At 60.0% G+C, this 13,642-nt stretch overlaps 1 protein-coding gene across 2 annotated transcripts in view; it reads right to left on the bottom strand.

Moving 5' to 3' along the window:
- NOL4L (nucleolar protein 4 like) overlaps positions 1–13,642 on the bottom strand; it is a gene marked incomplete at its 5' end in the record, with an annotated part of 131,482 nt that overhangs the window by 25,504 nt on the left and 92,336 nt on the right. The window contains 2 exons of one of the 2 annotated variants that reach the window (XM_082644854.1): positions 4,293–4,434; positions 12,775–12,853. In XM_082644854.1, the coding sequence (XP_082500980.1) occupies positions 4,293–4,401 (109 nt within the window). Of the gene's footprint in view, positions 1–4,292; positions 4,435–12,774; positions 12,854–13,642 lie in introns of those variants that run through there. The other variant, XM_082644853.1, reaches the window with a different exon arrangement.

The raw sequence follows: 13,642 nt of genomic DNA, 5'->3' as shown, positions 1-13,642 counted from the left end.
GACAGAAGCAGGACCCTCGGTTCTGCCCTGGCGGTGACTTCCTGTCTGCCCGGAAGGTGAGTAATGTCCACTCCCCACCCCCCGCACCCCTTCTGGAGGCCAGGCCTCACATTTTCCGCTCAGGAAGAGGCAGAGTAAGAGGCCTGGTGAAGCCCATCGAGGGGAAATGGAAGGAGAGGGCCCTGGCCTGGCCACGCATCTGACATCCAGCAGCCTGCTGGTTCACCTGCCCGGCCTGGGCCCTCTTTCACTTATTCATTTAACAGACACTCCCCCTCACTTGCTCTGTGCCAGGTGCTATGCTAGGCACCAGGGAACTGGCTCTCAGGGTGCTTAGTCGGTATCTGGGGAAGAGACGGTCATCAAACAGATAATCCCACTGACAGGGCATAACTACAGATGGATGTGCCGTTTGGTCCTAAGTCAATGCCAGACCACCGTGTCTCTGGACAGAGTCTCAACAGTTGGCTTCTTCCAACTGTCCTCCTCTCCACCCCCAAAATGCAGCTCCTGGGTGTTTTTCCAGGCACCTATGATGAGACGAGGGCTCTGTGTGGACTCAAAAGAAAGCCCAAAGCCTCCGCTGGGGCTTAGTGGCGGGTCTGGAGGGGACCTGGCTGTACGTGGACTGCAGGCGGTGGTGGGAACAGCCTGGATCACTCAGCCCTGGATCACGACTCAGAGAAGGTAGTGCTCTGAGTTTGTGGGGGGCAGTCTCCTCTGGTTCCCAGGCTCCCGTGCCCACCTTCTGGGGAACCTCACACACGACCTCGACGCCTGCCAAAGAGGACAGAGGAGGGGAGCAGCCTTGGCAACCACCCCTCCCGACTCTGGCCAGATCACCCAAGTTCTCTCACTGATCAACAGTTCCCTCCCCTGAGACGGGACAAGAGCCCTGTGCTCACCCACAGCAGCTCCAGCCGCCAATGAGGAAGCACCATGGGGTTCCCTGGCCAAAGCACCCGATGCTGTGATTTCAAGAAGCCAGGAATGGGGGCTTCCCTGGTGGCGCAGTGGTTGAGAGTCCGTCTGCCGATGCAGGGGACACGGGTTCGTGCCCCAGTCCGGGAAGATCCCACATGCTGCGGAGCGGCTGGGCCCGTGAGCCATGGCCGCTGAGCCTGCGCGTCCGGAGCCTGTGCTCCGCAACATGAGAGGCCACAGCAGTGAGAGGCCCGTGTATTGCCAAAAAAAAAAAGAAGCCAGGAACGGGACCCGTGAAAGAGACCTGTGAAGTGAGGCCTCGCAGGCAGTGGCAGAGGCTCAGCGACAAAAGCACAGCCGTGTTTGTGTGGTGGCGAGCACACTCCCACAGCTGCTGAATCTCAGACAAGCTCCCAGGAGTGAGAACTGGCCTGATTCATTCCTGGTCTCAGCCATGGGACCTGCCCTGCCAAGGCCCAGCCCTTATCTGCCTTTGCTAAAATTTGAAAAAGGGGGAGGAGGAGGTGTTGGAGGAAGAGGAGGGCCCCAACACATCCACCAACAGGTGTGAATCTGTGCAAACTGCCTGGTTTCTTGAAATGCTCTGGCTGTATCCCTGACCAGCAGGGGTGGGATGATGCTCCCTGGCACGGCCTTGGGAGTCCCCACACTTTCTGGCTAAAGGAAAAGACCCAGGTGCTCAGACTGGGGGGTATCCTCAGGAACAAAGAACCCGACTTGGCGGGGGCAGACCTCTATCCCCTCTGGATGGTGTGCTCGGGGGTAGGTCTCAATAAATGTTTGTTCCTTTATTCATTCAGGCAACAAACATTCAGCAGGTCCCTATGACGTGCCAGGCATGCAGCCAGAGTCACCGGGGACAGAGCAGAGAGCAAGATCCACGTGGTCTGCCCCTTGCAGAGCTCACAGTAGGGGCCTCAGACCGAGGACCCCAGGTGGAAGACCGAGGGCCAGAGACCGAGCACCAAGCCATGCTGGGGGTCGGAGGCGTTGGGGAAGCTTCTGGATGAAGGCACATGAGCAGGGAGTGGAGACCACGGAGGGCTGTGCCTGGGTGCACACAGAGCCCCTGCTTGGCCTGTCCCTGCCCAGCCCTTCTTTAACGACAGGGGACATGAGAACACCCTGAAGCCCCCAACGGTCTGCCACCGATTCACTGATGGGAGCGGGATCTCAGCTCATGTCTACACTGCAGGCACCTTCAGAGGGAGGGCTGGAGGGCTGGCCAAGGACTCCAGGCCGGGTCTGCGCCCAGCTTTGGGAGCCCACTGGTCTGGACAGACACGGGAGTCACCACCAGATCTAGGACCAGAAGGGCAGCAGAGACCAAGCCAGCCGGTCTCTCAAAGCCTGCGACCCCCTGCACTGGGTCTGGGTCGGCCTCTGGCCAGCACATCAACCCACAGCCTCCAGACACAGCCTCTGATGAAATAATTAAATCGATGGTATCGTGGTCAACACCATCCTCCCTGTCTCCAGCTCTGGCTGCCTGCCCTCATAAACACCCTCGTCCTGTCAGCGGGCCAGCCTGCCCTGGCCCCAGCACCCAGTCAGGAGGGACCTGGGCGGCTGGAGGGGTGGGGGACACGTGCGACGACACACACCCGGGTTGGCGCCCCCACCTGGCTCCTGCGGGACCGGCTGCGGGACACACTGACCCCATTAGCCTCCGTGGCTGAGGAAGCCCTGTAAAACCCCACAGAAACACTCCCTTCTGCTACCTGATCCTGGAGGCCCCCCAAATCACCACATCTCCCTGGAAAGTGTCTCTGACAGAGCTGAGACACCCCCCCACCCCGCCCCCCACCAAAGGGTGGTTGTAAGCAACAATAACACGAGTTTTTTGAGAATGAGTTGGGGGACTATGGCCCCCATTCAGTCCTACTACTCTGGGGTTTTTAAAAATAAATGCTCTGGATCCTTCCTGGGAAGGTGTAACCGACAGCCTTGGGCTGAGCTTTGCTGGTGTGGCCCTTGGTGTGGCCTTTGGCTGTGGCCCTCAATCAGCTCAGATGAGGCGGGAGGTCAGCTGCTGGACACGTCCGGGCCCCAGAGCCCCCCGACAGCATGCGCTGCCCCCGCCCCGCTCCCCACCCGCGGGAACGCTGGAGCTGGAAGGCGGTATCGGTCTGGTAGGCTCGCAGCACGACGGGGTCGTGCTGACCTCATGCGGCGTCAAGGGACAAAAGCCTTTTCTTTCCCAGCAGCCTCGAACCCCACTCCTCACAGAACCACACCCTGGGCTCCCCAGCCCCAGGCGCAGCCACCCCAGCGGCGTCCTCTGGGCTGGGTCTCCTCCCAGACAAAGCCGGATTCAGGCCTGGGAGGGCTGTGGGGAGGCAGGCACGCGGGTTCCGCCATGGAGACGAACTTTGACCCAAACTGCAAGGCTCCTACCCCTTATTTACTCTTTAAGGCTAACCCGTTTCACAGAGTTAACATTACACCCCTTTTTAACCCTGCACCTCCCGCCCACATTCCAGGCCCCAACCTTCGACCCCTCCTAATTGCAGCTCTACACCCCAGTTCTCTCCAGCTCATCCCCCACCCCCAAGCACCTCCTCTGGGAGAGCAGAGGACGCTGTGACTACAGGTGCCACCCCACGCCCACAACTTCATCTAACTGAGGCAGGCACCGGAGTCCCAGAGACCAGTCCCGGGGCTCAGCGTGGGAGCGCCAGAGTGGACCTCTGGGGTTTGACTCTGACCCCAGCGCTCCCACCCCAAGAAAGGAGCCTGTGTTCCAAAGGAGGCAAGAGAAGGCTGGCTGGCAGGCCCTGGCGGGTGACGGGGGCCAGGGTCAGGGCAGAGTCTGGACAGCTCCCCACCAGACCACCTCTCAACCCAAGGGGCTGGGCACACACGTGGACAAGCGCACTGCCTGCTCGCTCACCAGGGGAAAGGCAGGGACCCTGGTCCTGTAGCCTCCCATCCAGGCCACAGAAGCCCAGCTCTTGTTTTCGTTACTGGGCAGCTGGACTGCTCCGGGTCAGGCACGCTGTTAACCTTCCCAGACCTGAACTGTGATAACTTCGGAATCCATATCCCACCAGCCCGTGAGCATCAGAGCGAACAGGCAGGACACCATCAGGCTGCCAATCCCCGAAGAGCTCTGAGCCCTTCACCTTTGGGAGGAACAACTGTTCTCCCCGGAACTAGGGGCTGGGGCAGTGGGGCCTGTGGAGACGCTGAGAACACCAGGGGCAGCTGTCAGCCTGGGCCCAGCCGCCCCCAGAGGCTCCAGCCCAGATTCTACCCCTGCCCCCCCACCCCCACCCCCAGGGATTCCTAGGACCCTGCAGGCGGGGACACAGCCCCTCCCCCACCAGCCACAAAGGGACACTCACCGTCCTCTTGGCTGTGGAGGTTCTGCGGGCTCCGCATCCTCTCCTCCTGGCTGGGACTCAGGCTGGAGGCCAGGTGTGGGTCAGCTGACATCCATGTGGAGTCGTTCATATCAAAATCTTCACTGCTCACAGAAGTTTCATCCTGATCAGGGACAAAGAAGGTGGGCGTTCAACAGGGACGGGCTCTCTGCAGCCCCTCGGCAGCATTCTGGGTGAACCCCAGGGCCCGTGGGCGTTTGGAGGTGCCCTCAAAGGCCGTAGGGCGCCCCCAAACCTTGCAGTGGGGGCTGGGTTGCTCCCCCTACCCTCCCATGGAAGTGGCTCGGGCTCTGGTTCCTGTCGGAAGCCGGGGCTGAGGGCCGGCGCTGTCTGTAATTGAAGACAATTACGAGGTTTCGCATCCTGTAGGGGCGGATCGCAGGGCCTGGCTCTTACCCCTGTGAGCCAAGGCTGAAGCAACTGCTGTAAACAAGGGCCACTGCTCCCCACTCCCTGCCCACAGCCTGGGGAGGAGGGCTCACTCCACGCAGGGCCAGGCGAGCAGAAGTGGGCAGCAGGACACGCCGGGCACCACCGAGGCCAGGCTGATCGCGCCCACCACGCCTGCTTCCCGACTCCCGTGGAGCATGCATGGAATTCCTTTCTCCCACTCCCCCAGCCCAGAGGACATTTCTGTCTTCCTCCTTCCTAACCTTTGCTGTGCTTCAAAGATATGCTCTTGGGCGGCTTCCAGAGCTGAAAAGCCCAGCCCCAGAAGTATAGAGAAGGAAGGGGGTGGGGCAGGCGAGGGTTTGGAGCAGACCGCAAAGGGGGTTCGGCTCAAGGGCCTGGGGGGCCGCCAGGGCCTTCCAAACAGCCGGAGGGCCTGCTGGAGAGGACCACGCCTGCCTCCTCTCCCCTCGCTGGCTTCAGTGAGCCCTTGGCCAGTCATCCGGGAACCCCCGGGGCGGGGCCCCTTCTACCCAGCCCTCCAGTGGGAAGGGACCCCACCTCCTCCTGGCCCAGCCTCTTTCAGGGGCAGCAAGCAACTGTGTTTGGGAGCTGGCTGTAAAACGCAAGAAAGATGACCCAGCGGCTCCCACACCCTGGAGCTCCGGCTTTGCCCCTTCCCCTCCCCCAGCAAGATACAATGGCCTCTGTGGGCCCCCAGTAAGGACCTCCAGCAGAGCACTACCCCCCAAAGGCCTCCCTCCAGGGGCCCCTCACAGAGGTCTCTTTTACAGCGAGCAAACACACTTTGGTTTGAACTTTCTTCTGCTGCTGTCCGAGGCAGACACATCTGCTCTCCAAGTGCTAGGGAACCAGCGTGGATTATCCTCACTCCCTCCCCCCACCAGCCGGGCTGGCAGGGAGTTTCCTGGAATTTACAGCTTCTGTGCAGCACGAGTGTGCACCCTCTGCGGCTGAATCAGGAGGACTCAAGCCGGGCCAGAACGCCAGCTCCGCCCAGCTCAGGGGTCCCCACGCAGCACGCCCGGAGCCTCAGGGAACGGGGACCACATGTGCTCTGGTGCCCTCTCCCCACACACGCACGCACGCACTCTGCTTCTCTCCCACAGGCCACCCTGCTCCTCATACACAAGCACGCTCACTCACACACACACTCACACTGTGTTCTCACACCCGGAGGGAGAGACACACGTTCAAAAGGTTCTCTCTGCACAAAGGGCAACACGACTCTCCCTACGCTAACAGGACAGGACCCAGAGTGAGGGGTGGCGGGCAGGTGGGGAGAAGGACCCTTGGAGGGGTAGGGCCATACACGTTCTGGGAGCCAGGAACTGGGCCATCCTCGCCTGGGGCCCTGGCTCCTTCCTGGCTGCCCAGGGGTCGCTGTGCTCAGGGTATGAACTGAAGTCCCTGCTGAAGCAGGAAGGCCCTCTCCTGGCTCCTGGGTATTGTCGAAACACTCACGGTTTAAAGGACCAAGTATTCTGTTCACAGCTGGGAGTAACACCTATTCAAAATGCTCCGTCCATTTACTCAACAAGTATTTACTGAACACCTACTGTGTGCCCAACACCTTTCTAGATGCTGGAAAATTCAGCTGTGGACAACTCCTGGCCTTCCTGGTGCTCACTGTCCAGTGGGGGAGATGGACAATCAGCAGAAAAACTCATGATATCGGGGGCGATGAGGGCTACAAAATAAAGTAGAATAAGAGGGGAGAGGGACCTGCAGGATTGTGTTTGCCAGGGTGGCCAAGAAGAGCCTCACTGGTCAGGGGACAATCAGAGCAGAGGCCTGCAGAAGTGAGGGAGGCTGCTGGGGGGGGGGGTCCACGTGGGGAGTGCACCACGCACCGGCACGTGCTGGTGGGTTCCAGCAAGCAGCCCGGAGGCCATGGTGGCCAGGGGATGGGTGAGCGGTGGGCAGTGGAGCCATACGGGGGAGCCATAAGGGGCACTTAATCTTGGGCAACCATCTTCAGCTCAGAGAAAGGAGTGTTCCACTAAACACACAGGTTCTCACTGAGAAACAAGAAAAAGTCAGAACTGCTGGGTGCAGCGCTGAAGGCTCCCACATTCTAGCCCCACTTGGCAAGCGTTTAAAACAGCAGCAACAGAAGCCAATGTTTATCAGGTGCCAAGTGCACCACAGGCCCACTGGGTAGGTGTAGTTATCATCCCCATTCTACAGATGAGGAAGCTGAGGCTCCAAGGGGTGAAGGCACCTGCCCAAGGTCACGAGCTAACAAGTGGCAGAGCCACAGGTGGGCAGTCCTGAAGGCCCAGATGCACCCTCCTTCCTGCCCCTCACCTGGAACGCCTGCACTGCCTCGGTGCCCCACAACCCGAACTCCAAACGCACGTCCGTCCCCCTGGCTCCATCAACTCCAGCTCAGTCTCCATCGTTCCTTTCCTTACACCCTCTGCCTGCCTGTACCATCAGCCCTGGCACTTAGGCAGGCACAGAACTCAGCTGCAGCAGGCAGCACAGTGGCTCTCTGCCCTCTCTTTCCCCAAGAAAACCTTAAGTCCTCCCAAGAGCGGGGACCAGGCTCTATGCTCTCTGGACAAGGCCAGCGAGACCAGTCAAATTGGCTGAACTGCCTGGCATGATACCGGTGTTTAATGAGGACGCGGCAACGGTTTGACAATCAGGGACTTGGACCCACTGAACACAGTTCCTGAATGGAGACCATATGAAACCTGGACCCTGGCTGCTGCCATGCAGCATCCCCCTCCTGCAGCTGCCAGGTGCCCCCATGCAGAGCCTCAGGTTTCTCTGGCTCAGATCACTTAACTATCCACCAAAATGGCCCCCCCTCCACTTCTCCCTGCCCTGACAGGTCAAACTGGGCAGAGGTGGGCTGAATTTTACATTGAGTTACAATCACCCGATAACGAAGAGCACCCAGTGCCCACACATGAGGGGCTCTGTGGCAGGGGTGTTATGAGATTTCCTCGCAACAGCCCCATAGAGAAAGCAGGCACCCGTGTCAGGCCTATCTCCAGATCTGGTGCCCGCCCCTTGGAGACCTGCCTCAGCTGCCCAAGGGCACCGTAGCTAGTGGCAGAGCTGGGATCTGAACCCAGGCAGTCTGTGCCCATAGCCCACATCACAGTCCACCACACCGAGGGGCCCCCTCACCACACTTCCTCCCTTCAATCCAAAGAATCAGATTCCTTAACAACAAAGTGCCTCAGGAGGAGACCCAAAGGAAACTCCATGGGAGACGAAGCTATATTTACACCCATACCCACACCCAGCTCACTCTCGTCAATGAGTCGACGCGCACTTATGGAGCATCTACTATGTGCTGGTGTTATGTTAGGGGCATCAAGACTGTGGCAGGGCTCCTTTCCTCCAGGGCCCTGTTATTTAGGGAAGGACAGAGAAAAATTCTGACCCACTTGTAAGCGCAGAGAGAGAAGGGGGCTGGGGAACCCTCTCTCCAGTTATCTACTGACCATCAAGCTCTCCCCAGCAAGTGCTCCTACAGCTCCCAGGGTTCTGCCACATGAACCCCTGTTTTGTGGGGGATGGTTCTAGCTAAGCTTCTGACACCACCGATACAGCAATCTTTTAAGTGAGAAATCAAACTTATTAAACCTAACTTAAAAAACCTGCCAAACTCTTAAATTCCAATCAAAATTAGCCCCCACACCCTCACTTCCAGGGCTGACCTGGGAGAGAAGGCTTCCCAAGCCCCCTTTGCCACCCACCTGCTACAGCAGAGCTCCCAGCTGCAGAGGGCAGACTGTAACCTCACCGGCTCACACTGAGCCCAGGCTCCAGGAGCAGCCCAATTACCCAGGCAATTACCAGTACACAGTTCAGAGCCCATCGACGATGAGCAGAGGGGGCACAGCCGGGCCTGAGGGACCTGCGGGAGATGCCAGCGCAGGCTATGAGGGGCCGGGCCCAGAGGTCACAAGTCCGGCACTTCTTGCTTTTCCCTCTGGAATCTCAAGGGAATCAGCCTACTAATTTCTCTTTCTTTAAACAAACTTCAGTGAAACTTTCATTAGAAAATAAGAGTGTGGGGCTTCCCTGGTGGCACAGTGGTTGAGAGTCTGCCTGCCGATGCAGGGGACACGGGTTCGTGCCCCGGTCTGGGAAGATCCCACATGCCGTGGAGCGGCTGGGCCCGTGAGCCACGGCCGCTGAGCCTGCGTGTCCGGAGCCTGTGCTCCACAACGGGAGAGGCCACAACAGTGAGAGGCCCGCGTACCGCAAAAAAAAAAAAAAAAAAAAATAGTGTGTACAATCCATTACTTCCAGGTCCCCTCTCCCTAGACCCCACGTGACTGGCCAGCCAGGACCCCCGGCTCCTCTCACTTCTACCTTCGGACACCCTGAAGCCTGCAGCCTTGCCCACCTGTTGAGAAAAGTCCATCACTTATTAGGCACCAAAGGACCTGAGCCACTTGCGGGTCACGGGGCGATCAGGTCAAATGCCCTTCTGAACAGGGAACATAAGAGTTGGGGCGGGGAGAGGGGGCAGGCAGACAGCACCCAGACAGCCCCTGGGACACACCCCAATCTGGCAGCCCTGACTCTGGGCAGGAGGGGAGCCGACCAAACCCTCCCTGCTCTTATCTGTGGTCCAAAATTCACGGGCAGGTTCAGTTTCTCTCCACCCAGGTTCTGAGGCCCTTCCTCCTCTGCAAGCAATAGCACCAAGCGCTGCTCAGCCCAGGAGGAGGAGAAAATGGGAGACCAGAGGGGAAATGGTGGAAACGCGCCTGTATCCATGGCGTGTAACCAGGGGCAGGTGCTATCAGTAACCTGATTATTTTACAACTGGGGTCACTTTCTCGGGAACTGGGTTCCTGGTGCCTCTGAAGTTGAGCCATTTGCATCCTCCAGGACAGGGATCCTGGGCTTTGCCTCCACAACATTTTCCAGGCCTTTCCTCAGAGCTGTAACTCTATCTCTACCACTTGCTTTGAGAGAGAAAAGGAGGAGGATTTGCTGTGAATTTAGTGCAGTTGTGAGCCGTAAGCCCTGACCAGGAGCCTTCTTGAGTGTGTGTTTCTGAGGAGGGGTGGAAGGCAGGCATGGGCCAGGCAGGAAACAGAGACCCTCTCTGTCCAGCCCTTGGGGTCTGTTTGATGAGAGGCTGAAGCTCCTGCCAGAAAGACCACCAGGCTCAAGGCAGGTGCCCTGGCACCGGCTCTAACCCAAGCAGGCGGGCACCAAGATGGAGAAAGTGAGCACCTCCTTCTGGAACACCTGCAGGCCCCTTCCAGGCCCTGGAAATTCTTCAGTGCGAGGCAATTCCCCCCCTTGTCTCCATGTCAGCGAGCATTACACACACAGCCTTCTGAGCATGCCAAGGAGGTACTGAACCGCATTTGACCCCAACTTAACCACTTCAGTTCATCAGATGGCTTATTAATGGAAGACGAAAACCCTCCAGGATCCAAGGCAACAAGGGTTCAAATCCCTGCTGGGAAGGAACAGCACAAATGAAATCGGGGGGTGGTCGGAGCCACAGCTCCTGGGAGCTACGGGGTCCCAAGGCTGTTGCTCATGCTCCATCCCAAGCCCACCTGGCCACCAGGGGAGAAGGCCAGCCTCCCGGGGACACTCCCGCACAATTCCACTCCTTCCTGCCAGCATACCTCCTTTGCTTCCTAGTCATACAAGCATACAGGCTCATCTGGGAAATGGGAAGTGGGGAGGGCTGATACAGCTAATCACCTAGCACATTCTAGGTACTCCCTCTCTCTCTCTCTCTCTCTCTCTCTCACACACACACACACACACACACACATGCACTCAGAGTCTGTCAGAAACATGTTCGCATCTACACAGGGACTCTCTGTTGTCTTTGCTGTCATGGGTGCCTGGATGCTGGGGTGAGCATTTTCAACACCTTCCTACTAGTGTATTGAGTGTAAAATGGGCTTTTGTTTCCCAAGCAAAGGCAACTGGCTGTTTTCCCAGCACTCCTCACCACGAGGGCCTCACTGATACCCCAGGCCCTGCCTTGAACAGGGGTCTCTTTAAAAGGGAGGCTAGAGAGATGAGCTTCAGTAGACAGGGTTCTTCCAGCCAAAAAGAGGGCTGGAGAGAAATCACTCTGCACTAATCCCCTGCAGGAGTTTCCTTCCAAGAAAAGGGCCCAGACAAGACAAAAAAGTTCTTGAGCAACTCAGGGGCAGTTCAGCTCCACATGGCCCCAGGGTGACTGAGGCCACGTCAGTTTCCCCAAATCAGCCTTTCCAGCTGGGAGGAAGGCCCTGGATGTTCTGCTCCCGCTGCTCCTCAGCAAGGTGCTGAATGGGGTCTCGGCACCCAGCCATGGTGCAAGGGTGTGGGAGGAGGTGCCGTCTCAAACCCTGACTCTCCAGAACAAGCCCACCTTGAGATGGGATTAAATTAAGCTTGATATTATTCATTCACGGACACATTGAGGCCCTAATGGTTTTCCAATATAGGGGTAATTTACTACCTGGGGGCTAAACTACCACTGGGGCCTGGGCCCTAAATGGGTCTTTCTCCCAGAATGACCTGAAATCCAGAAGCAGGGGGCAAGGCAAGAAAGGGCCCCTGGTCAGGACTCTCTCCTGAGGAACTGTGAGAGCCCCACAGCCCTCTCCCCATGCCCCCCACCTCGTAGGACAGGGGCCCAGGCTGGGGTTTCCAGCTGATTCTGGGATAAGTAGGGCTTTATCTCAAGGGAGGATCTATTTCAAGCCACAATCCTTCTCAGAAAGAGGAGGAAATCACAGAGTCCAAACACCATTTCAGGTGAAATCAGGAGGTTATTAATCTCCCCTCAGAGCAGACAGAAAGAAAAATCAATGTTTTAGAGGGGGGAAAAAAGGTTCCATTTGAATTAATGGGTTTGTGGCTTCTCCATTGATCAGCGCCTCTTCACACTTTCTTTTTGTGCTTTTGTGCTCTTGGGGAGGAGGGAGGAAGAAGGGAATGGGGAGGAGGGGGGTGGGCCTCCCGATAAGGAAAAGGACGCTCTAACCTTAACCTTTCTCCAGGAATAATGCTAATTAGCGAGGCTTAGCGAGAACTTCCCCCAGGAAGCGCGGCCCGCTAGGGACGACCGGACTCGGGCAAACGCAGCTCCAGGTGGGATTGGGGGGTGGGGAGGGGGGTCACTTCTGAACCTGAGCTGCTGGAATAAGAGCGCGAATGGCACTCCCTCACCCCGCCGCCGGAAGAAGTGTCCAGCCTTGGAGAAGCGGAGAGCGGCGGACGGAGGTGTAAATCCAACTTAACCCGGGCGCGCGCCCTCACTCTGGCCAGCTGCCCCCGCCCCATGTGTCCCCGTCAGTAAGGAATGCCCCCTCCGACAGGGGCCGCCGAAGCCTCCAGCTTCCGCTCCGACCGAACACTTGCCAGGGGCCTCAGATCCGCTCCGGGGAGGGGCGGGGGCCTGCCGAAGTGGGCTCAACTCTGCAAACCTCGTCTCAACTCCCCGCGCCGAGGCAGGGAGCCCCTCCCTGCCACTCTATGCTTCCCGTCCTCACATCTCCAAACAGTCCACTTCCCTTCTCGCTGCGGCCGCAGTGGCGGCAACCCAAGCCTGACCCCCACCCCGCCGCCTGCGAACGCCTTCCTCACCGGGACGCGGTGCCGAGCCCGCTGCAAACCGTGTGGCCGCAGCACAATACCGCGGCGCGGCGCACACAATCACCGCCCCCCAGGACCGGCGGCGCGCACGGCCCGGGAGTGGGGTGCGCCCGGCGGCCCCAGGCACTCGGGGCCGGGCACACCTCTCGAGCACCCCGCAGCCCCCAGAGTGCAGGCTTCACGGCCCCCACCCCATTCGGTCACACTCACCCGCCCCCCTCCCCAGCCCACTCCGCCTAGGGCGCAGCCGCTTCCGCGCGCCCCCCTCCTCAGCCCCGGCGCAGGAAGCTCCCCCGCGTCCCCCTCCCAGGAACCCCCCCAGCTTCCCGCCCCCCTAACCGCAGCTCAACGGCCGGCGGCAGCGGCGAGAGAAGGGGGGCGGCGGCCGGGGGCCCGGAAACGGCCCGATCGCGGGGATCCGGGCCGGACTCCGTACCTGGGCGGGAGGCGAGGCGGAGACAGACGGTCGGGCTCGGCGAGTGAGCGGGGCGGGCGGCGGTGACAGCCCTACAGCTCCAGCTGCTGCTGCTGCTGCCGCCGCGGCCGCCCGGGGAGAGGGACTGGCACCGCCGCGGCGCGTCACTGCCCGGCCCGGGGGCGGGGGTGGCCAGGGGGAGGGCCCAGGCTAGCGGCGGCGGCGGCGGCAGCGGCGGCGGCGCCGCGGCCGGGAGGGAGGAAGGGGGAGGGGGGCACCGGGCACGGGGAGGCGGGGGAGGGGGGCGGGACCCGGCACGGGGCGGGGGCCGGGGGGAGGGGAGCACTGAGAGGGCGCAAGCTGGGAGAGTAGGAGGGGCAGCAGGAGGAGGAGGTGGAGGGGCGGGTGGGAGGAGTGGGCACTGGGGGAGGGGGAGAGAGGAAAAGGAGGCACCCAGAGAGAGGAGAAAGGAGGGAGAGGCGGGGGGTGGGGAGAGGAGGAGGAAGGAGCGGGTGCTGGGCCAGGTACGGGGGGAGGGATGAGGGCGCGCTGGACGCGCCGCCGTGCGCTCGGTGGGGAGAGCTCTCTTAAGGGGGAAGCGCTTGGAGGAAGATTCTTGCCGGGGTCTGAGCCCGGGAAAGAAGGCGGTGGGGTCTGTGCCCGCCCCTTGCTCGCAGAGGACTCAGTCTTCGAGTCCGGGGTGGGGGTTGGGGGCGCCCGGTAGGCTCTTCGCGTTCAGACCAGAAGAGGAGACACTTGGCCCAAAGAAAGTGACTCGGGCACCATTAGGAACTCCCGGCACCCTGGGGCCTTCGGAAAGCCCTCGACCCCTGCGCGTCTTCTGGTTCCCCGGGGACTTGGGTCCTCGCTGGGCGGGGCTGCTGGGCCA

This window comes from Mesoplodon mirus (assembly GCF_964341445.2).
Source record: "Mesoplodon mirus genome assembly, chromosome: 15".
NCBI lineage: Eukaryota > Metazoa > Chordata > Mammalia > Artiodactyla > Ziphiidae > Mesoplodon > Mesoplodon mirus.
This window is presented reverse-complemented; position numbering and strand designations above follow the sequence as displayed.